The following is a 24451-nucleotide window of genomic DNA, read 5'->3' as shown; positions in this document are numbered from 1 at the left end:
CAGGTCATTGATAAATATATTAAACAGAACTGGCCCCAACACTGAGCCCTGGGGAACACGGCTTGTGACCAGCCATCAACTGGATTTAACTCCATTCACCACAACCCTCTGGGCTCAGCCATCCAGACAGTTTTTTACCCAGCAGAGGATGCCTATCCAAGCCATGAACAGTCAGTTTCTCCAGCAGAATGCTGTGGGAGACAGTATCAAAGGCTTTACTAAAGTCCAGGTAGACAACATCCACAGCTTTTCCCTCATCCACTAAGTGGGTCACCTTGTCATAGAAGGAGATCACGTTAGTCAAGCAGGACTACATATGCCGCTTCTACTAATACAGTGTTAAACTTTTTTTTGCAGTTATAAAATTTTCTTAATATTTAGCCCATAGGTGCTTGCAGTAAGTTAACATAATTATTCCTCATACTAACCTCAGAGAACCTGAAAACCAACTGATCACTGTCTCCATAACTATTTCCTACACATTTGATTCACTTCTATATTTAATACTTGGCTTTTTTTCCTTTGGCAAAACATCTGCTCTCCTACTTTGTAATAGATAAATCACATTTCTTTGGTTTGGACATGAGAACATCCTGTATGACTACACAAAAAGTTCTACTAAAGTTAGATACACCATATCAATTCTGTCTTCCCATATGCTGGGCTAATTACTTCTGTGAGAAGGTAACTAGTTTGCTATTATATGATTTGTTGCGGAGACTTCCGGAGCAGCTGCTTTTTATCACAGTGTTTTTCTACAGATAGTCTTAGATTGGTTGTTTAGCAATGAATTAAACAAAGTACCTCTTTTGATACCAGAGTGTGGCTGTTTTATGTTTCCTCAACTACAGCTTTAGCATTTTTTCTGTCTTCTTGTACCTCAGTCGGCCTTCCTGAGCTTTTGAAGATAATCACTAAAACGTGTAAGTGAACTGGCTAGTGTTTTAGGAATTTTATCAGATCTTGATGACATGAATACCCTGTTTAACTCCCTGTTTTTTGCTTTTCTGGCCTATATTCCTACCTCCTTTTTTGTTACTAGTTGTTAGTTGTGTTAGGGATATGGTCACAATGAACCTCTTTTTGCGAAGGCCAAAGCAAAAAATGTATATACAACTCCAGTCATCTGTAATCCATGCAGTTGCAATGAAACATCTTGTTATTCCGCTCCTCCAAAAAAAGTCAAACAAATCCATTTTCTCCATTTTCAAAACAGAAAGCAAGGATCAGCGAGTTTTCCTTTCCATGGAAATTATCCAGGACCTGCTTTGACTGATCAAGTGAAAACTGTGAAACGTGCTCAAACCATGAGCAAGTACTTCATTTCCCAGTACCTCTCAAAATCAGAACACGAACAAGCTCCATTGTCTTTGAATGCATGGCTCCTGCTTGCTCTGAAAGATGAATGAAAGGTTCTGAAAAAAAGAATGAAGTGTTTTGTCCTTGAAGTAATGCAAATTTGTCATTGATTTATTTAACACAGCTTGGAATTACATGAAATAAAGGAAGAAGTTATGATTTAAAACATAACTTCATTTGACTGCCTTCATTTGATGGATGATTCAGCACAAGGAGGGACATGTAGATTCAGGCCTAAGAATAGGAGTCCTGGGACAGACTTGGTTTCCCTGTGAGCTTCTTTATTTCTACAAAAGGAACTCAACATATATATCCTGGGCAACTGGTATCTCCGCAGAGAAAGAATATAAGACAGACAGGACGTATGGCCAAACACTGCTTGAGTGTAAAAAGCATTCATATGATACTTTTTAAGCTGTACTTACATTTATTTTGGAAGACAATTATATTTTATAAGCCTCTCGTGGGGAGTGTGTTTTCATAAAAGGGGCAAAGGCAAACGTCATGGAAATCATAATACATAAAAAATGTTAAGTCCAATTTTGAGGGAATTTTGCAAGCATGCAAGTCTTGACTTGAATTAAGAAAAGGTCTTGAGCCAAGTCTTTCATTTCTTGTGCCTCCAAAACTTCCACTGGCAGCAATGGAAATTCTGGACTGATGAATAAAACATTATCAGATGCTTTGTTTGATCCCAACAGATCAAATTGGATTCTATTTTCTTCCCTTAACATAAAAAAAAATATCTGCTTAATGGAAATACATAGAAGTTATTCAGCATCCAAGAATATCTCTAAGTTCATGTGTTAACTGAAGATTGCAAAGACAAATGAATAACAGTGCTTGACTCCTACTCCAATGCTAAAATGCTGACTTCAGACTCTTCTAAAAGATGTATTATCATTAAAAATTTTATTACCATTGTTTTTAAATAAAAAAGTGCTAAAATCAAGTAAAGGAACTAAAGACATATCTAATCTGTGACATGTTCAAGGAAAAGAGCCAGATTAGAAAAGACCATATGAACAATCTAGTTAAAAATCTTGAATACTTGTTCCTTTCTTCGTTAACTAATCTCACAGGCAGCTACATCCCTGCCAGATATTTAGGCACATGCTTCACTGAATTGCTGATTTAGGGCCCAAGGGTTTAAAGCATAAAAGAGAAGCTAAGACATAATTAAGTGCTATTTAATTAGGCCAGTGACATAACTGCAACCTTAATAAATGCTTGTGTACAAACCACGTTTTAGCCAGCACTGACTTTTTAAAAAATAAGTTTTAGAAAATGTTCTATCACATAAATTATGCCCCTTGTACCTTGTCCTTGTCATTTAATTCAACATCCTCCTTCTAATCAAATACTTTTTTCTTCAAGTAGTTCAGTTCTGTTATCATGATGATAAATATACATTTTGCAACAGCTTACAATTTTCCTCAACTGGATAAATCTGTGGGGTGAGGAAATATTTGCTTACAGTTTTTACAAAATGTAATTATTAGAGTAATACCTTACATTACTTTCTGCTGTGTTTTAATCAATAGAGAAAATAAAAATAAAACTAAAACTTTTATTCTCATCATATTCTAAAACATGAGCATAATTTCTATGCACAATCAGAACGTTAAGAATTCAGGAATAGCTCAGAGAACCCATATCTTTTAAAAGTGAGTTAACATTTGCAAAATTCTGATTGGAGTAATTTGTTGAAACATGGGCGCATTCAGCATTTTGTAGGAATTATTTCAATAGCATAATTGATAAATCGTGTAAAAATTATGCACCTTATCCAATAAACCATTCTCAATTGCAGAAAAACTGTTGAACTTGTAAATGTATCCTGAAATATACATAACAGAAGTGTTAAGTTTTTATTATGAAATCATGTTTAGAAAGACAAAGAGTATGTATAACACTACATGACTTCTATTTTTTGACTTAACTTTATACTCTCAGTGTTTGGAGTTCCCTGTTCTCTCAAAACAAAACGAAAACCACAGTGAATACATTTTTTGGAAAATATTTTTTATTATAAAATGTACAGTATATTGACCTTAATATTATAAAACACTGTAATGTATCAGAGTCTTGTAAAGACCAATAATTTATAAAATGAGACCATGTTCATCGTTACTCTTTCTAGTCTCATAGTCTGATTTAAAAATATATATAAAATATATAATGAATTATTTGACTGTAGCATCCTTAGTAGCCGGAAAAGGTTTGTTCATATGTTAAAGTAACTAACGTTTGCATGTATTTTTATTAAAATAGATCACTCTTATTTGCTAAGTTATTAGTCTTTGATTTTGAAGAGCTGATAGGAGAATGAACAGAAAGGTTAGTAATCATACTCTATATGGCTAGATTATGTAAAAGCGCTGCAGGTTATAAAGAAAATTATGTTTTACTAAAGCACTTCTATCACTGCAGCTCCTTTATTAACAGTTAATAAATTCTTTGGTACTTTTAAGGTGCTTGTTAAAACAAGGAATAGCTCTGGACTATTGACAAGAATAGAGTACTTTAGGTCTCAGATGCCATTGAATAGCATGAAAAACCACACCACACTGTCTTAACAATTTAAAGACCTTTTCCAACATGTTAGTCTCGTCAATTTCAGTATGTCTACTTCCTCTTTTTATTGCAGGGACATACTACCATACTGAGTACAAAAGCAATGCACTTTGCATGAAAAGAGGATTAATTCCTTTTTTTTTTTCTGCCCACAGCCCTCCTGGCTTTGTTGCAAGCAGTACTTTTCTTGTTGCACTCGCTTGGCAGTGACTTGAACACTAGTATCTGGCCAAAGGCATTTGTTTTAGTGTTAGAATATGTGTATGTAGGTTGTTTTCGAATCACTGCCTAGTATATTTTTAGCAGTGCATTTGTAGAAGCCTGCATCCCTTTGAGTAGGCTGCTGGATGACTAATGACCCCTGAGGGTGGAGGAATTTGTTTCCATACAGACGGGATTGAGCTCCTGTTGTCAGATGTGATTTGTCTGGAAGCTCCCATGTTATTTCTGCTTTAGGAATCCCAATGGCCATGCAGTTTAGTTTTACTGAATTTCCAGGCCTGGCGTAGATGACGGGTGCTGGCTCACTGGTGATCCGGGGAGGATAGGCTATCACGATGACAGGCACATTCATAACAGAAGTGCCATACTCTGTGGACACCTTGCACAGGTAAGTGCCCCTGTCAAATACAGAAGCCTCGCGCACCGTCAGCGAGCCATTCTCCAGCAGAGAGAAGCGACCCACAGCCTGGGGGGCATCGAGGACCATCCCATTGGGCAGCGTCCAGGAGATCTGTGCCCGCTGGTTTGGCTGGGTGATGCAATGGAGCTGGAGAGTTTCTCCGTTGATGATGCTCACCAGGTTGTTGTACTGGTTGCTGATTTCTGGCCTGAGTCCCACCTTCAGGAAGACTACCCGTTCCACATAACCTCCTGGGTTCCTGGCTGTACAGCGGTAAGTCCCAGCATCTTCAGCGGAGAGGCTGCTGATGTGCAAGATCCCATCCCTCTTATGGTAAAATCTATGCAGACGGCTGCCACTCAGCACTTCTGTGCCATTGGGAAGGATCCAGCTTGTGCTGGGCTTGGGGTTCCCCTGGACTGAGCAGTTCAAATTGATGCTGTGCCCAGCAATGGCAGTGATCCTTTCATTGACAGGGTCTCTGAAGGAGGGTTTCTCTAAATGGTCTGTGATGAGGAGCTGCACAATCAGCCTTGCTTCCCCTCCTTCATTCCGTCCAATGCATATGAGCTGCACTGCGTCTGTCTGCCTCACCCCTCTGATGTCCAAAGTACCATTGCGATGCACAGTGATCCTGTTCCCATAGTAGGGAGCTGGCAGGATTACTCCTTCTGGAAAAGCCCATAAGACCCGTGGAGCGGGGATGCCTTCAGCCTTGCAGTCAATAAGTTTCCGGCTGTCCCTGATGGCTGTCTCCCTCACAGATGTTATTGCACTGAGATGACCATTGATTCTAGGAGGCTGAACATTAACTTGGATCCAGACAATCTTCCGATCTTCTCCAGCGCTGTTCCGCACTACACAAGTATAGTTACCACTGTCAGATCTTTGGGCCTTTTGGATGAGGAGGGTGCCATCCCTATATACCTGGTATTTGTCAGATAGGGCAGGAATGGGCCTGTTGGTTGGAGAGAGCCAGGTCACTTTGGGAGTGGGTTCTCCTTTGGCTTCACATGCTACTGTGACAACATCACCATAGGGTACATTAAGAACGGCATATGTTTTGTTCCTGATAGTTGCAGGCTCAGCCACTACTTTGACCCGCACTTTCATCTCATCCTTCCCAATCTGGTTCTCAGCGTAGCAGGTGTAGTCCCCTTCTTCTCTCAGTCCAACATCATTGAAATACAGGGTTCCATTATTGAAGACCACATACCGCTTTGTCCGGCTGCCGCTGTCATCTGACTGCATGAAGGTATTGATCATGCTGCCATCTGGGAGACCCCAGGAGATCTCAGGATTTGGCAGACCTGTGGCTACACAGTCAACTTTCAGGTCCCCTCCGTACTTGACCTTGTGGCTATTCTCGTTCTTATGTTCTATTTTTGCTGGTTTCATCATCACATTCACTTTGAGGACCACATAGTCATCCCCGATCTTATTGCGGGCCACACACAAATAGTCACCTGCATCTTTATCTGTAACTGAATGGACAACCAAAGTCCCATTGCTGAATACCTTGATTCTAGTCTCCAAGTTACTGTAAGGAAAGAAAAAAGAACAGAACATGAGCTGCAGAATCACATTTTAGGTATTAATTATTGAGTGAAACCTGGGGGGAAAAACGAACAACTCAAGAGTACTGAAAAATAGGAGAGGAGAGTTGCTATTGTTAGATAATTAGATGTGCTGAAATGTCCAAGATATTCACCACCAAAAAGCAAAAGGAAAAAAAAATTCTGCTCACTTATAACCAAGCAACACTACTCTGTTCCATTCAATGACTTTAACGGTGGTTTTGACCATTAAACAACCATAAATACCAAATGATGGTAGTTTTGACTCTTCTGGCTGCATGTACAGCATTCTGTAATATTCAAATATGGGATCTCTGAATGATATACTCCACAAAAAGTTATACGGACCATAACCATGGAGTCTGGCACTTGGGTCCTCAGCTAAAAACAAATCAAGATGAGCAACTTCCTCTGGCATCAGGTGTAACATTTTAAACCTTTAGAACAATCACAAAGAAGCAAAATATTGCTAAGCTTTGAAATATGGAAAACAAGACTTTCAGTGTGCTAAGAATCTATTATTCCTTTCCACTTCACTATGGAATTGGTGTATTTTGGTCAAACCTAATTTCCTCAGTAGTCCCAGTTTTGTCCCCAAAGATGATCTCCTATATTTGAAAAACAGCCCACATAAAATTCATGAGGGAAGATGACGAAACCCAAGTATTTTGTTATCACTATGAGGCACAAAATGAATTCTGGAAGTTGTGCTATCTACAGGTTACCTAAATATATTTTTGTCAATATTAAAAAAATCATGGCTACGTTGAGCTATTAAGAAAGGTGTTGACAGTTGTGCATTTTGATTTCAGTAGGTTTCTCATCCATCTATAGTGCTGAAAGAGTGAGTGACGAATAATTTGTAGAGAAGAAATTGTGTTTTCAGCAAAGCCTTACAACAGCTATTGTAGATTTGGAGGCGTGATATTTTACTTGATATTGCAAATGTTGGAAAAGGTATTGTTTTACGCCTTTTATATGCAACTGGGTTTGCATAAACCTTATTGCAAGGTAACATTTATTTATACAACAATGTTAAAATGATCATGGTTACTTAAATAATTTTAAGATTATTTCTTTGTCCCATATTTACTGTGTATAATGACTCGTAAAACAGATAAAAAAAATTCAGTGATCCAGTTTCTCCTGGGGAAAAAATAGGCGCCCATGCAGTTACGTGCAGACTAAGGCATTGGAACAAGCAGTACACAAGGTCTGTATCTTAATTTTTGCCATTGGATTTTTTTACTACATTTAAAAGTGGCTGTAAATGACAAATAGGGGCAGCTTATCCTAAACACTTTAAGCTGACTTTTCAATAGTACTACTGTTTTCAAGAAAATTTTGCAAAGTTATGACTTGGCTATCCTTTGATATAATTTCAAATCCTTACTTAAGGATAGGGGGCCTCATTCAAAACTCAAGAATGAAACTTGTACAGATATGAAAGGTCTTTTTCTGTAAGTTCATCTAAACTCTAATTTAGCTGTGACATCTCAAATAGTAATTTACCTGTGTATGGAATCAATCATCCTTTTAGAAGGCAACCTCCATAATATCCGAGGCCAGGGGTCACCAGAAGCACTACAGTCCAAATGCAGGATGCTGCCATATGTCACATCTGTCCTCTGAGGAGAGCTCCCAGTGATCTTAGCATTAGATGCATGCTTCTTCACATGGAGTTGTATTGTTCTCCTGGCAGCTCCCACCATGTTAGCAGCAATGCACTCGTAGGTCCCGCTATCCTTGGGAGAGACATTGCGAATATAGAGAGTTCCATTGGGAAAAACAAATAAATTCCCATTGACAAACTGAGAAGGTCGGATTTGCGTGCCATCAAAGACCACCCAGCGGATGCTGGGAGAAGGTGCTGCTTTGGCAGTGCAGTGGATGTTAATACTGCTACCAAGGGGCAAGGAAATGTTCTCTTGCTTATCCTGCTGGATTATGGGGGGTAAAGCTGCAATGTGCAGCCTCACAGCGATGCTGTCAGCTCCTGCAGCATTGCTTGCTACGCATTTGTAAACTCCTCGGTCTGAAAAAGTTGCTTGCTTGATAGACAAGGTTCGATTTTCATGAAGCATTATCCTGCTTTCTGTGGTGGTGACTGTCTGCAAAATCTTCCTATCTGGGAAAATCCATGAAATATGTGGGCTTGGAGTCCCACTAGCCTGGCATTCCATTGCTATGGTCTCTCCGAAATAGACCGTGACATCTCGATAGCGGGAAAGTAAAATTTTGGGCTGATAGGCTATGACTGTGAGCACAACGATCATTTTGTCTATGCCATGCAGGTTCTGAGCTGTGCACAAATACTGCCCGTGATCCTGGAGTTGAACATTTCGGATAAGGAGGGTACCATTTTTCCAGACTTCAAACCTTTGTAATCTGGTGTTGGCTGTCATTAGAGCTCCTGGGAAGGTGAGAGGAAAGAAAGAAATGGAAAGTCAAATGGTTTGTTTTTAAGACACACATCACTGCATTGAAAAAGGCTATGGAAGATTTTAGATTTATTTATCACCAACTACAACGTCAGGTGGATCACATGACATCTTCTGACACTCTCGATAGCTCAAATTGGTCTTTTTTCCTTTTGCAGAACTAGTCATACTAGCTTGCAAGCCTGTACACTGTGGGAACTTTTAAGGGCTTTATGCGTTAGAATTCTTCTTAAATCTTTACATAATTTCTCTTTTCCTTTTGCTTATGGGGGTGACACACACATCAATATTTAAGAAGGCAATGTTAACAAACCCATACTCACAAGCACTGTCATCATAAATTCTAACTGCTGTGAATAATCAGAGTTGGCTGCTATTCTCCCTTCAAAAAATAAACTCATTATATGGTAGAGGTTTTCTTCTACTACGAGAAACACTGCAAAGTTATTTTTACCTGTAATGATTAGTTGCAACTAGTCACATTTTATCTATTATGATTAAGAGACAGAAATTATTCTTCAGTGTTTTGGACTATTCCTGAAATCATATTGCATTTCTATGCAACAGCCGAGGTATTTGTACCCTTAAAAAATTGTGTGGAAGAACACATTTTTCTGTCTTACCTGTAGAGACTTTTGTCCAAGTAATAAAAGGCTTGGGTTCCCCTACTGCATCACAAGGGATAAAAGCATCTGTTTCAGCAAGGATGGATATGCTTTGAGACCCTTTTGTAATAATTTTAGGTCTTTCTCCGTGTATCCTGAAATTAGTGGAAGATTGAATGACAGTCAAATTGTGTGGCATAATGCCTCCCACATAAGGCACAGATGGAAATTTTTGATGACGATGATGGACATTTTTAAAAGGATGAACTGTGGTGGATATCTGTGGTTTTGTGCGCTGAGAGAGAAAGGCTGGAGGGGTAATCTTCCAAATCACTGGTGGTGGTGATGTGGTGGTTGTGGTATGTGCCATTGGAGGCACTGGGAGAGCTGTAGCTTTCTGTACTGTAATCCTAGTAGGGGAGACCTGGGCAACCTTCTTTTCATTTGTGTCTTTTGGGACTAGTTGACTAGGGACCACTGGTTTAGGATTCATACTTAAGTGAGGGAATATCCTTGTTCTGTTGAAAAAGAATGGCATTCTGGAACTGGGATAATATGGGCTCCCTTGACTTGGTGGTCTCCCTGCTGTGCCTCTGCTATCTGGAACATAGTTATTTCCAAAAAATCTTGAATTAATATTGTATCTGTTCTGACCCTGATTACCGAACTTGCTTGCAGTGAATGGATTTGTTTTGTGAAATGGAGAGGCTTGTGTTGGGGTAGTTGTTTCTCTCTGAGAGGCAAAAGGTTTTTTGTCCTGGATAGTATGCGCTGCATATGCTGTTATCTCTGGTTTGTTTGTGTAGTGAAGAGGCTGGTGTGTTATAAAATAGCGAAATGGACCTTGTGTTACAATATATGGAGGCTTCACTGTGCCTCTTACTGGAATATGCTTTGGAGGCACAATGGGCAGTCTTTGGTTTAGGCTTGGTATCATTCCAGCGGGTGGATGGGGAAGGCTTGGATTTAGCAGTAAACTGTTGTTTGACTTGCTATTATACATCTCTTTGATTTGCTCCTCTTTTGACTGTATGCTAATCCTGTTTTGGCTAGAGGAAGGAGTAGGGTGTACATTCTGACCTGAGCTCACCACCATTTTGTCACCATGTCCTTCAACTTGTTTTGCTTCTGGGAACTCTTCTTGATTGAAGGCATTACTTTCCTCAGTGGTATAATGAAGAGAAGGATGTGAAGTGCTTGAAATTGAAGGGGGAAGAGTGGCAAGATTTGTAAGCTTAGTAAAGGCAGTGGATGTAGCTGAAAGCTTTTCGGCTGTCCGCAAAGTAGGATCATGATGAAATACATGTGACATAGCTTCGTTTTTGTCCATGGGAGATGGCTTTGTCCCAGTGTGAGAAGCAACAGATTTCTTTGTTTCTCTAAGTGGAAAAGTCTGAGCTTCTGTCATGCTGGAGGAGGACAAAGTAATCACCTCATGCTGCAGAGGTGGCTCAGTTATTGCTGTGGGCTTCCATGGCTCCTTTGAAACCGAGAGGTCCTTAAAAACTTCCACTGTGCCAACAGGAATACTTAAGTCAGTCATAGTGGGATATATCAGCTGGAATGTTCCAGCAGTTATTTCATTAACCATAAGTTCTGAGTCAAATAGGATAGGCTTTTCTTGAGATTCTGGTTTTGTAGCTAGTATCAAGCTGTTCACATGCTCAGGAGAAGTTGTGGTGTTTGACTGTTCTGCCTTACTATGCATAGTTTTAGAATCTGCTTTAATGCCCTTCTCAGATGTATCGTCTAATGAGTGGTATGTTGGCACTTCACTTTGCTCTAGTTTCTGAGGTACGCTTGACTCTTTTGTAGGAACTGCATCATGTGCAATGTATGATGATAAAACCATGACAGGTGGAGTCACTGGAAGTGCCAAGGTTTCAGAAGCAGTAGAGAGTGTCACATGTTTTGTTTCAGGTGGAGAAGCAGTAGGCCTAAAGAAGGAAGTTGTGACCACCTCTCTGATTTTGGTAATTTTCTCTAAGATGACCGGATCAGTAACTAATGAAGGAGTGAATTCGATATGCTCCTCTTCCTTAGCCTGTATTTTGACATTGTATTTAAGATCAGGACTTCCAAGAGTTGCAGACGAAGTTTTGGTCACGGTTTCAACTTCAGGTGTGGTGAAAACAATACGGGGCAAAGGCTTTGGTCTTTGTCGGATTCTGTTTGGCCTCAATCTCCTTCTCCCATAAGGCCTTTTTCTAGCATGCTGAGTAACAATTGAAGGCATGGTCTTTCTATAGGGAGCTGTTGTTGTGGCCACAGTGGTCAATCTACTGATGGAAGAAGCAGTTTTCATCCCCTCTGCTGTTTTATGAAGAGCATTAGTACTTTGCAAAATGAGTGTGGGATCTGGTGTTGGAGTAGCCAGGTTTCTATATTCTCCCTGAAAACTCTCTACATGACTGTTGGACATGCTTTCCTGAGTCACTGTACGCCTGTGGGTCTCAGGTTCGTCCTTGCCCTGAACCCTGATGGATGTGACAGCTGGAAAACTTGTACTTAAGTCTGCCATCTTTGTCTTATCTGTGGCTACTTCTTCGTGCTGGTGTATCAAGTCATTGCTCTTTTCTGTAACAAATGGAGAAACAGATGAATAAATGGTAGTAGTGCCTACAGAATCTGTTGGGATGATCTCATATAACTGAGAAGGTGTTAAAATTATGGTGTCAACACTCATCGGGTCCACTTCATTTAACTTCACACTTGTCTCCAAGACGCTATGAAGATCCACAGCCTGAGATTCAGCTAGCACAGTGGCATCAAGTGGTAGCTCAGCAAAAGCAGAATTTTCCTCTGATGTTGAAGGTACAGTTCTATCCATGTTTTCCACTGTGAATGAACTGCTCTGAATATTAGGAAAATTTGTTACAATTTGTCTGGTTTGAGGTTCTTCAGTGAGAGCACGGATATCTTCTTTGACCACAACTGAATTATCAGTCCTGACATCAAGATGCTGCTGGTCCTCAGGTTGCACAGTTGCAGACGTGGGAGTCAAATATGGACCTGATACAGGGATTTCTGCTGAGTATATACTTGCAGGTGTTTCTAAAGCCCTGTGGTCAGAGACTGGTTCAGTTTCTGACCTTGTTAATATGGACTGGACTGAAAATGCTTTAGTGTTGTGGGAAACAGTGACCAAGAATGGCTCATCTTCACCCACAGGTGATGCATCAGCAGAGGAATCTACCATATCAGCTGCTGCCTCTGAAGGTGGAGGGCTGGCTACTGGGTGAGGGACTGGAGTAGTTTTCTGCATGACTGGTGGCAGCATGGTTGTTAGAGAAATGGCTGTAGCTGCCGTTGTTCTAGGAATATTCTTCCCACGGACCTTTGCCAAAATGTCAGCCCAATGCTGTGGATTAATCGGCTTGCTTGCCATATTAATTCTCCTTCGAGATTCAAATACTCTCCGGCCTTCAGCAACATTACTGTCTTGTGTTCTATCAGTACTTTTCCAGATTTTCATTTTCCTTCTGCCTTTCTTCCCCTTTTTAATTTGAGCCTCTGGCACCTGGTCAGTTTTTTCTTTAAAGGATATTTCCCTGTCTTTCAGGTGGTTCTTTCTTCGTGGTAATTCATCCACCCCTCCTGCCCCTGATCCCTCTCTATCATCTATGACCCGCCCTCTTGTTTTTGATGAACTTTTTGAGTGCAGGCGCTTTTTTAGCTTTATCTTTTTAAATGACCTGTCAGACACCATTTTATTTACTGTCACCCTTACAACAAACTGATCTGATCCTTGCTGATTGACAGCCACACATCTGTAGTGGCCACTATCACTCACATGGCTTTTTGGAATAAGCAAAGTACCATTGTCCAACACATACCCTTTTGAGGAGTTTGATAAATCATTAAGTACCTGGCTGTTTGGAAGAATCCAGCTCAACTGTGGCTCTGGGATGGCAACTGCATTGCATGGCAAAACTATTGGATCTCCAACATTTTTTTCAACTCTCGCTACGTCTGAATCAGCTACCTGAATAGCTAGAGGCTGCACTAGAAGTCTGTAAGCCATTATGTCAACATCATCTCTCACTTGGGCAATGCAGTGGTACAAACCACCATCGGTGTAGCTCACTGCTTTGATTATTAGCTGACCACTACTGAGAATGGAAAACCTGCTGTCTTTCTGATTAAATGGTGCCTGCAGTTTAGTCCCATCTGGAAAGAGCCACTGAATGGAGGGGATCTCGGAGGCTTTCACATTGCAGCTCAGCCAAGACTCTGAGCCTTCTACCACACTCTGCACTGCCCTTGTGCTCTGGTTTTGCTCTATCATTACCCAGCTTCTCTGCTGCCCAGTGTCTTTGGTACGAATTGTCTGAGAAAACACAGTAAAAAAAGATAGCACCACTTTTTTCCCTGTACTCTGGCGCCTGTTTAATTGGATGTTTATAAGAGGTTGCATCACCCAGGAAGGCTCAGCCAGTATTTGAGCTTTTACACCTGTGTAGTAAAGAGCATCATAATCTGAGCCTTGCCTGTACCGATAGCTTATTTTAGGCTCTTTGCTGAGCATAAGTTCCCTCTCTAATTTGACAGGTACTTCACTGTAATAAGCTATAAGCTTCCACAGTTTTTCATAGTTTTCTCGAGTCATTGGACATTCAAAATCCAGTGAAATTGTAGCATTTATATCAACCTCCTGAGTCTGGATTTGATTCCACTGAATTTTGGTAGAGCCTGTTGGTTTTTTAATTTCACAGTTCAGGTGGACTACATTGCCATGCTCATCAGTCATATTGAGAGTAATGTTCCACAGAGAGGACTGAAGCTCTTCCAGAGGAAGTTCAGAACTGTCACCATCTTCTTCACCTTCAGTGCTGCTATTCTGCCTCAGTGAGGACTGAATGACAGGTTTCCTACAGGAAATATCTTTCAAGTTTTGAATATCTTCTTTCTGTAGCTGTTTCGGGCTGTTGCACTTAGGACAGAGCTGTCCCCCTTCATAGGCTTTGTCCTTCTTGCATTTCAAAACACCTGCAAGACAAAAAAAAAAAAGAAAGAAGAGGGGAAAACAAAACATAGGTAAGCTGTAGAACTCTCTTCTAGAGTTAGAGAACTCTCAAAGGTGCGAAAAGCACTGCATGAGGAACACATTATGACGCATAAAGCAAGGCTTTTAAAATAGCACCTCTTTGTTTTCACAGTTGAATGGGTGCCTGATTCTCAAACTGACCACAAATTCTGCTGACTTTAATGAGGACTGAATACTCCATCCTTCTGAAAATTAGATTCACCGCCTCTGACTAAAATGGCTAGAAACTGAAGTGTTCAGAGCAACATTTTATGAGTAAAAAGCTATGCTGTGTCAAAAAGTCTGTATCTGTACAGTGACAGCTTACCCATCTAACTTGTGGATCTAATGTGAAGAGGACTGGGTCCTCTCAGCTTTCAAAAATGCAGTGTTTACCTTAGAAATGCTGGACTTCCCCATTAAATAATCCACAAAGCTTTTTATTTTTCTCTGTTCATTATCAACGGTTCTGGAAATATACAAAACATTCTACTGTAGGTACCAAAACCTGCTGTCTAGTTCCTGCACTTACAAGTTATTTGTAAGCAGGAAAAAAATAAGTGCCATCTCTTCCCTGACCTCTGAAATAACTGTAAACTCTGTAATGATAAAATAAAAACTAAAACAGAGAAGGAGCACTGAAACAAGAAATGATAGCCTTGACTTCTCTCTTCTATGAATGCCAAAAAAGACTCTTGTCTGCAAAATAACAGTAATATATTTATTTATGTTGTTCTGCTCACTAGAATGTCAAATGTCACCTTACATATTTAGTTTGGAACCATGTTGTAAATAAAATGTATTCCAGTTATTCTAGGAATAAATGTCATACTGATCACTCCTGAGGAATGAGGGATCTTTAAATGCGTGAACAACATATGGGTGCATTATAGCCTTATGCTAAGAGAAGGAGAAGAGAATGGCAAAATTTCATACCATTTTTAAAATGAAAAACATATGCTTTGCCAGACTGACAAATCAATTTTCTTGAAAAGTTCTTACAAATGGAATATTTAACTGAACCAGTCTATCACTTGCAGACTCAAATATGATGTTTCAAAGATAAGAAAAGCATGCTTCATGACAGAACTGGCCCACAATCAGCTTGGCAGTGGTCACACTGGTCTGAAGAACTTTAATGTGATCTATGAAACAGCACTTTTATAACTCTATCTGGACAAAGTTCCCAAATAAGTTAATATTATACTTAGATAAAGATACAAAATTTGTCATGCATGAAAATGGCATGGATAAAGTCTTTTCTCTTTCCAGTAATCACTACTGTTGTAGTGTAAAAAGGGAATCTAATTGAATAAAAATGCTAAAAAGCCAACACTGCACCAGGGAAGAAAGTTCATCTAATATTTCATTGTTATATAACTTAAAGTGCAACTTAAGTACACTTAATACACATACTCATTTGGATCAAGGAGAGTATACCAGAATATTAAAATGTATGTTAGTGAAATATAATATCATAGAACCATCAAATCATTAAGGTTGGAAAAGAGCTCTAGGATCATCAAGTCCAACTGTCAGCCCAGCACTACCGTGTCTCCTAAACCATGCCCTGAAGTGCCATGTGTACACGTTTTTTTAACACCTCCAGGGATGGTGACTCCACCACCTCTCTGGGCAGCCTGTTCCAGTGCCTGGCCACTCTTTCAGTGAAGAAATATTTCCTAATATCCAATCTAAACCTCCCCTGAAAGTTAGATGCCTCAAGTATCAGTTCAGTCAGGAACATTTATATTACACATTCAAGTATCACATGCTCTTAAAAGTATTGTCCTATAGCTAAGTGCAAAAGAGCAATGAATTACATATTCTAAGACGACAAGAGCCACCATCATCAACCATACATGCTCCAAATCATTATATAAACCTTGTGACTCCAGCACTCATTTGAGACATCTTCAGTTGCAATTAAATGACAATTCCCTCTTAATATTTTAGCAGCAGCTCTGATGAAACACCAGTCCCGCTGGGCTACTACAGTAAGCACTTAGCTACCTGAGATGGGGCATTGGTGAACTGAGATGCTCAAATCAAAAACTGACATTCAAAAAAAACCCCTCATTTAGTGTATTCCTGATACAGAGGCATTATAAAACTGTTTCGGCCTTTTTCCTTTTTTGCTTCTAGTATTTTGCTTCTGGACATGGACAGAAGTGTTCCAGCCTAAGCCGTGTGATACTTATCTCACATCTAAGCCTGAACAAAGATAGACCAGTTATTCTAGGAAAAAAAATTGCAGGATTGTATTTTTCCTCTGAAAATACTTAAAATGGATTTGCCTAATCATAAAAGGAAGTTGTGGTCAATGAAGAAACACAGCTAGACATGAAGGATGCATGCATATTACGTAACAGCCTTAACATTAATAGAATCAAAGTTAAAGGACTCATCCAGTAATTTGGAAACCTGATTTCTGTTCCTTCCTTAGCCAAACAACTTCAAATCTAATGTTCCCACCTTCCATGAGAGCACACAGTTACTAGCTTTGTTGGTTGAGGACAATTGCCAGCTCTTAGTCAAAGGTGTACCACTGTGCAAAAGAACACACAAACAGGTTATAACCTATCTCCTCCTTCCAATGATAAGCTTTGCTATCACTCTTTGTGTCTTGAATGTAACAGCTAATTCCTTTGTTGTCGAAAACAGATTTTTAGCTAGTGGCACACAATCGCTTCCTCTTTACACTGCTTTTTAAATACATGCATTTATAGAATGGTAACGGAGCATAATAGTGTACATAGACATTGTGTGAGTAATCATATTCAGGAAATAACAAAACCATCCATATGCAGAATAGGAAAAAAACATCTAATATTTTGAGTTGAAGAAGCATTGGTATTTTTGCTCTTACCTCCAGAAACTTCATTCCACTCAAGGAGCCACTTTAAACTGCAGTCACAGGCCCATGGATTCCCATGAAGGTAGAGGTTTTCCAGCAGCGGCATGCCTTGAAACATCCCTGCAGGCAGGGTCCTAAGAGCATTTTCAGACAGGTAGAGATGTCTTACTGTTGACAGTTTGAAATAATCAAGGACCATAAATGTTGAAAAGGTGTCAGGGTGAAGCTGCTGGAGCAAATTTCCTTCCAAGTGGACCAGTCTCAGAGACGTTAATCCATCAAAAGCATTTGGATGAATAAACTCAATTCTGTTGTGGTCCACATGCAGTCTCATTAAGTTTGAAAGTCCTTGGAGAGTTTGGCCAGTTATGACTTTCAATTTATTGTAACTAATTTTGAAAACCTAAAAAAAAAAAAAAAGAAAAAGAATAAGAGAGTTTAATTTCGGTTTCTGATCTAAATCCAAACAGAATAGCAAGCATGCAGAAGTTTTGCTTCTGCATTCAAATATGTTTTGCGCCACTGAAAAATGATATGCTGGTCAAAGAGGGAGAATATAGCTGAGTATTAGTTGGCATTATCAGATAAGACATCAACATATTTAACAGATCTCCAATGTACTTGGGGGGAAAACGGTATCTCAATCCTAAGAAAGGCATAATAATAATAATAAATAATAATAAATAATAATAAATAATAATAAATGCTTATTTTTGTTTCCTGTTATTCAGCTAAGTTAGAATTTATGAAATTTAGGAAGACCTGAGCATTACCTGCAGAGACACGAGATCTTTCAAAGCACCATTAGGTATATTCTGAATGTCATTTCCATGGATCATGAGCAATTCCAGTTTTGTAAGTCCTGCAAAGGAGTTTTCGAATATAGCCTGTATACTGTTAAACCTGGGAAAAAAACACACGTGCAGTTACATTTTATGCACTGACTGTCATGGACTGCAAATGTAAAATTAGTATAACCTAACTTTCAGGAAAAATTGGAGGGATCTTAATACACTGTCAAAGGGCCAGAAGTTACTGAAACATTTTTACAAGGCTAAGTACACTAGTTCATGTTTACATTAAGATTTTCTTTAACTCAATTTGTGCCACTTAAACCATAATTTAGGAGTAAGAGCAATAAGTAGGCATTTAAGTTCTAATAGTTGTTAGTATGTCTTTCCATGCAGCTCAGTTTATGGAATGGTAATAAATAATGGCCTGTAGCCAGCCAATGATGCTATGGAGCCTGGCAAACTTGACGGGCTGAAGTGTTGCCAAAACAGCATCTAATAATAAATGAATAAAAATTTGGAGAGAGGACATTAAAAATGGATAAGTTCCAAACAGCACGAGAAGCAGGAAGTCACATCCTGCTTCACTTACTGTTACAACATGTAATTGGCTACATCAACTAACTACATAAGATCTAGGAATTGACCTTCCAATTATATAATTTGAGCCTAGAAACTCCTTTTAAAGAAGGAATACAGAGAACCTACTTTTTGAAAACAATTCAACTCCACTTTGGACAAACAGATCAGGTTTATTTGCCAATATGGAAGCCTTAAGTTTGGCAGCCTAGCTCTCCAGTTGGGTTTTCCATATGTAGACATAAAATTAAACATGTGAGCTAATCTGGGCCTGAAGTCTCCAAATTAAGCATCAATTTTTGAAGATTTTTCCTATTTTTTAATACTTTCTAGAAAGGAAGGGAAGAAACAATGAGAAATTAAAATACTTTGAATATAGGCAAAATACTTTTAGAACCTCACCATCTATCGAAAGATTCTGAATTTTCTAAAAATTTAGGCTAATGTTTTGATATTTTTAGTCCTACTACAGATCCTCTAGGCTTACAGCAGTCATCCTATGAAAATTCCTTATTTAACACCAGCCCTTCTTAAAAATATGAACTTTTTGAAATAAGAAATGTTCCTGAATTATTTCCAGATAGGAAAATAATCTTTTCCTTCTAAATATATAGCACCTTAGAAATATGGGAAAACCTCTTCTCCTAAATGAAGGAAATGGAACAACAGGTAGTTACAACTGTTTATTCCTGGGAAAGGACATAATTCAGACAATGTCATTTGTAGTGATGAAATACAAATATAGCACAGGGCTTCTACGCTAGCAGTATCAAATAATGTATTCCCATTAAAAGACAGCCAGAACACCTACATAAATTAGAAGCCTACGTCCCATTTTCAAAAGCAACTTGGAGTTAGAATTTGCCATAGAATGCTGACCTACGGGGGAGAGGTGACTGTGAATAAATGTGGGATTGAATCTGGGAGGAGAGAGAGGCATTTTTAACTCAAAAATGGCATGCAAGTACAGATTGCTGTAATACAGATTTACTGAGTACAAGAGCATTTTGAGGCTAAAATTAGGCTTTAGGTGGATAAAGTGCTGGTAGATAGACATTTTAACTACAGAGGAAGAAAAAAAATCAAGGTCCCTACTGTCAGTCATTGCATGATCAATCACCACTTACAGGCCTTGGGGTGGTCAGGGTGAGTTCATACTAGGCAGTGAGGCAGCTCTGATATCAAGAGAAAGAGGACCGTGACTCTTGCACCATGCCATATCACACAATGACCTTACGCAGCACTTTTGTGATGTGTGGCCTACCAGCTGTCCTTGCTTCCTCGTCCCACAACAGACAGGTAGATGTGAGTTGGCAATACCCTGGCAGATGAAAGTGAGTTGGGGCCTGAGCAATCTCTCCCCAAAACACTGATGTCTGCTTATATTGTGCTTAAGTTCCTTGGAAAAAACGAAAACTCTGAAGGCAAGGGAATGGCTTTGTTTTCACTGCACTGCTTTAAGTTACATCTCATTGTTCTCCAAAATGCGACCTGGCTACATTATAGAGTTTTACTCCTATTCTATTTTTTACATCAGGTATAAAATTAAACATTTAGTGGAAATCACATAGTAGGTTTAATTCAGTATAGTTTTTCATACACTACAAAAGACTACACGTACTATTTGCCAAGAAGATCTGACACCACGATATAAATATTTACTTGAAAATAATAGCAACTTTTCTTTGGAACGTGAGGGATACGTTAAAACATTCTCCACACCAGTAAACAGCCTTTGAAACACAGCGCCTGCGAGTAATCACCCACATCCGCCATTCTAATTTAAAAATACATGCAGAGATCCCCACAGTCCGCACGTGCGCGAAGCATTCCAGGATCCCGCCCCACCCAAGAACGTAAAACTGTTTACTACAAGCCGCCATACGAACCCAAAATTGATTCTTTCCACGTGTTTCGAAATCCTGGCCGGCACGGCTGCCAGGGACCGGAAGGTGCAGTGGACCTCGGTGGGGAGGTAGCAGGCGCAGGGCTGGGGGCAGGCCAGGGCGCCGGGCGGCAGCCCCAGCCCCAGCATCAGCACCACGGAGAGCGCCCCCGCCGCCGCCCCCCGCGCCCCCATCTTGTCGCCTCCCCTCGCCTCGCTCCTCCGGGGTCGTCTGGGGGAAACCCGGGGGGGAGAGAGAGAAGAAACAATGATTTTTTGCAACCCTTTAAAAAAAAATAAATTAAAAAAAGCTTTATATACCTGGCGATGCTCTGCAGCATCCCAGAAGGTCTGCAGGCAATCAAAATTCAGTCGGAAAGAGATTGCTTCCAAGCCAGTTGCTACTTCAAAGTTAATCTTCCCCCCATAATTCACTTCAGTACGTATTCTACTCAACCTATGCTGTCTCCTTATGGTAGTAAATTTTGTAGGTTTTCTCTGTATGCCAAGAGTAGTGCTCGTCTTGCCAAAAAAAGTTGGAAAACTTCAAGGGAAGCACCTACTTCAAGCAAATTGCCATGGCTCCCTCTACAGTCAATGAAAGAAAAGAAGCTACCCATATTCACTTGAAGGTGAGTAATAAGGACAGGAAACTGCTTGAGCAAGCCCAGCGGAGAGCTACCAAGTTGGTCAGGGGGCTGGTGCACCTCCCTTATGAGGAAAGGCTGAGAGACTTGGGTTTGTTCAGCCTGGAGAGGAGAAGGCTGAGGGGGGATCTCACCAGTGCTTATAAATATCTACAGGGTGGGAGTCAGGATGATGGGACTGGACTCTTTTCAACAGTGCCCAATGACAGGACATGGGGCAATGGGCACAAGTTGGAACACAGGAAGTTCCACTGAAACGTGAGACAAAACTTCTTTCCTGTGAGGGTGCCAGCGCAGGGGCACAGGCTGCCCAGGGAGGCTGTGGAGTCTCTTTCCCTGGAGACATTCAAAACCCGCCTGGATGCAGTCCTGTGCCCCCTGCTCTGGGTGTGCCTGCTCATGCAGGGGTGTTGGACAAGATGATCTCAAGAGGTCCCTTGCAACCCCTGCCACCCTGTGTTTCTGTGAATATCAGGTATCTATTTTCTGCCTGATCAGATACCTAAAAATGGTACAAATCAGCCTCATTATGTCCCTAATTAGCTAACTCACCAAGCCCAGCTGCCTAATTTTTAGAAAGTCTACTAACTTCCAGGAGAGTAAAATTTGGCTGAACAAATACCATTTATAACATATATGGGAAACAGTATGACTGGGAGAGAAGGTAGTGAAAGAAATTATCAGCTGGCCGTCCATCTGGATCTGGATGGACTCTGTCATCCTTTGCCAGGCATTACTGTGTGATGTTGGATGTGCTTTTACATTGTAATCTTAACCAAACAGGAGCTGTGAATGATCAGAACTGGCAAAACTTGGCAGTTCATTTGGAAGCATAAGCACAGGCCTTGGAGGAAATGTAAGCAAGAAAGTTTACATTTATAATCTTGTCTTGTCTATCAACACTCAAGTTCAGATTTTCAGAACTGTCTGTCAAAATCTGGGCAGCTAGACCCATGGAGAGTCATTTAAAGATGTGCACTGTACTAGAACAGACAAGAAAATATAACTGTTATCGACCTTGAGCGCTAATCATTTCTGAAAATAAAATAATTTATGTAGATGTCTAATTACAGATTAAACAGCCTAACTTTGGAGAAATCAAATTGAAACATCCCCATTCTTATCCCTACCATCAGCAGAATCTGAGCTTTTCAGATTAAAGCTGTACAAGAATGCAGGCTATGATTAGCAGCAGAAATTTAGTATTCCTGGTCTTGTGTAACTGCATGACCACGGCGGAAAGGCATTCTGTCTTACTAGATATTATGGGTTCCATTAGTTATTGCTTTTAGTATAAAAGTCAGATTTTCTCAGATCTGCTAGCAACGAGACACAGATTTTTTTTGCCTAAGACCATCATGTGCAAACCATTACAGTTCAAAGGAGAGGCTCATCAGCATGAAGAGGTTTCTCAAATATCTGTGGTCAAGTTAACGAGACATTTACCATTCTTTACAAGACAAATAGCTTCTAATTTGCCTAAGAATATTCAGGTGCCGATTTCCTTAATGTTCTCTTTAATGAAATCTCCCTCTAACAACCAGCCTACCTGTTCCCATTCCTTTTGGGAGGCGGCACCGCATTTCCTTACGGGAGGTGAAGAAGGAATTGTAAGGGGCTGGGGGAAAGGAGGCCAGAGGTGCTTAACCGTGCTTTGGCGGTTAAGCAACAAGGGTGGTGGAGAGCAGGGCCTTCCCTGCCCAGGCCCAGGCCCGGGCCTGGGCCCAGGCCAGCCCGCCAGGGCTTTGACCCGAGATACCCGGGCCGCCCCAGGCCGGTCCCGCCCCACCCCGCCAGACGGGGGCGCCCTCGAATACTCACAACCCACCCACGCCCCCTCCGCCCCGCCCGCAATTGGCTGCTTTCACTGCCGCCGCGCGGCGCGTCAGCCAATGGGCTGCGGCTCCGCCGCCGCCGCCGTCGGGGGGAGCAGCGGGTTGGGCGGTGGCCCACCGGGAGGCGGGGCGCGGGCGGGGCGGGGCCTCCGGGCGCGGCTGCTGGCGGGACCCGCCCGCCCCGCGGGGAGGTTTGCGTGGGGGGACGCGTGGGGGACGGGGGTGGGGGAGGCGGCGGGCCCTGCCCCTCCCGCTGCTCCGCGACTGTGGTGGAGGGGGCTGGGGAGGAGGTGCCGTTCCTCTACTCCCACCCATCCACCCACCCGTGTTTCTTTTTACTGCCCCGGAGGGTAGATGCTTCCCGGTAGGGAAGACCGTCCCCGCCGGGGCGAGAAACAGGAGCGGGCGGGCTGAGGGCGGGCGGCGGCACGGCTCACGGGGCGCCCCACCGCCGCCAGCCGGGCAGCCGTGCCGCCCCGCTCCTGCACCCGCACAGACCCCCGCGGGAGCCCCGACCCCGAGCCACCCCCCGACGGGCCCCGACGGCCGCCACCGGCCGTGCGCGAGCTCCTTACCTGCAGCCGGGCCCGGCGGTGTCGGCGGGGGCTGCCCGCCGCTCCCCGGCCATGGCCCCCGCGGGGCAGGGGGCGGCCGGCGGCGCGGGGCGGCGGGGCGGGCGGCCGGCGGCTGCCCAGCTCCCGGCGGCTACCTGGCTCCCGGCCTCCCCCCCGGCACCGGCTCGCCGGGGCTCATCGCAGCCCGCGGCGGCCAGCCTCGACGCCGCCTTAGGGCTCCTCATCGCCCGTCATCCTGCGGGATCCGCCGCCGTGGTCGGGTCCCCCCGAATGAGCATAAGCGGCGGGCGGCAGCCGGGCAGGGCGCCGCCGGGGGCGTTGCTTGGCTTTTTTTTCCAGTCACTGTAATTTTCTCCGAGCCTCCCCTGGGTGCCCCGCGCTCCCGGGGCAAGTCGGGGCGCCGCGATCCCTCAGCCCCGGCGGGAGCTCTGCGGGCGGGCGGTGATGCCGGCGGCTCCCCGGCGCTGGCCGGGCTGCCTGGGCGCGCAGCTCCCGCGGCGGCGGCGGCGGCAGCAGCAGCCTCCCGCCGCCCGCCGCGGCATGGGGACCAGGGATGCCGGGGCGCCGCGCTCCGCCGCTCGCTCCCTCCGCCCGCCTCCCCGCGCCGGGCGCTGTGCAGGGCTGGGCGCGCCGGAGCGGCTCCTCTTGCCGCGGTGGGCGGGAGGGCGGCCCCGCCGCGGGGTTGGGGGGGGGGGGGGGGGGCGGCGCGGGCGGGACCTCCGCGGCGGGGAGGGTGGGGGGGGATGGGGATGGGGGGGGGGCACCGGAGCCGGCGAAGGGCGGGGGCCGCGGGAGCTGCGGCCGCAGCGGGGGAAGCCGAGCCCACGCCGGGGTCCCGGGCCTGAAGCTCAGGGCAAGTTTGTTTGCGGGCGCTGGGCGGATCCAGCAGGAATGAAAGGCTGAGGCGCGCAGCGCCCCGCGTCCTGCGCCCGCACGCCCGAAACTGGACCAACCAGTAACCAGTCTGGGTTTCCTGTTCTTCTCATAGTGCTCTCGGCGTCCCGTCGCTGCGCAAAGAACCAGCCCCACCATCGTCCGTAGCCCGTACGGGCGGGACGCGGCCGCCGCGACCTGC

At 42.9% G+C, this 24451-nt stretch overlaps 1 protein-coding gene across 1 annotated transcript; it reads right to left on the bottom strand.

Moving 5' to 3' along the window:
* Positions 1-1498: 1498 nt before the first annotated feature.
* On the bottom strand, positions 1499-24036 carry MXRA5 (matrix remodeling associated 5). Its single transcript, XM_064437460.1, has 7 exons — positions 23377-24036; positions 20324-20551; positions 17838-17967; positions 17077-17467; positions 9200-14170; positions 7648-8548; positions 1499-6098 (listed from the first exon to the last, which is right to left on the bottom strand). Exons 1-7 carry the CDS (start codon positions 23598-23600, stop codon positions 4187-4189), a joined length of 8757 nt encoding a protein of 2918 aa, XP_064293530.1. The 5' UTR covers positions 23601-24036; the 3' UTR covers positions 1499-4186.
* Between the last annotated feature and the right edge of the window lie 415 nt (positions 24037-24451).

This window comes from Phalacrocorax carbo, chromosome 1 (genome assembly GCF_963921805.1).
Source record: "Phalacrocorax carbo chromosome 1, bPhaCar2.1, whole genome shotgun sequence".
In the NCBI taxonomy this organism is placed as follows: Eukaryota; Metazoa; Chordata; class Aves; order Suliformes; family Phalacrocoracidae; genus Phalacrocorax; species Phalacrocorax carbo.
Note: the sequence above shows the minus strand (reverse complement) of the source record. Positions and strands in the feature narration are given on the sequence as shown.

Bases quoted from the DNA above. Each gene is read 5' to 3' on its own strand.
- MXRA5 (XM_064437460.1), bottom strand. From the start codon at position 23,600: ATGAGGAGCCCTAAGGCGGCGTCGAGGCTGGCCGCCGCGGGCTGCGAT. The intron at 8,549-9,199 runs GTAAGACAGAAA...TCACCTTCCCAG, and splicing joins TTGGACAAAAGTCTCTACAG to GAGCTCTAATGACAGCCAAC. The intron at 6,099-7,647 runs GTAAATTACTAT...CTTTCCTTACAG, and splicing joins ATGATTGATTCCATACACAG to TAACTTGGAGACTAGAATCA.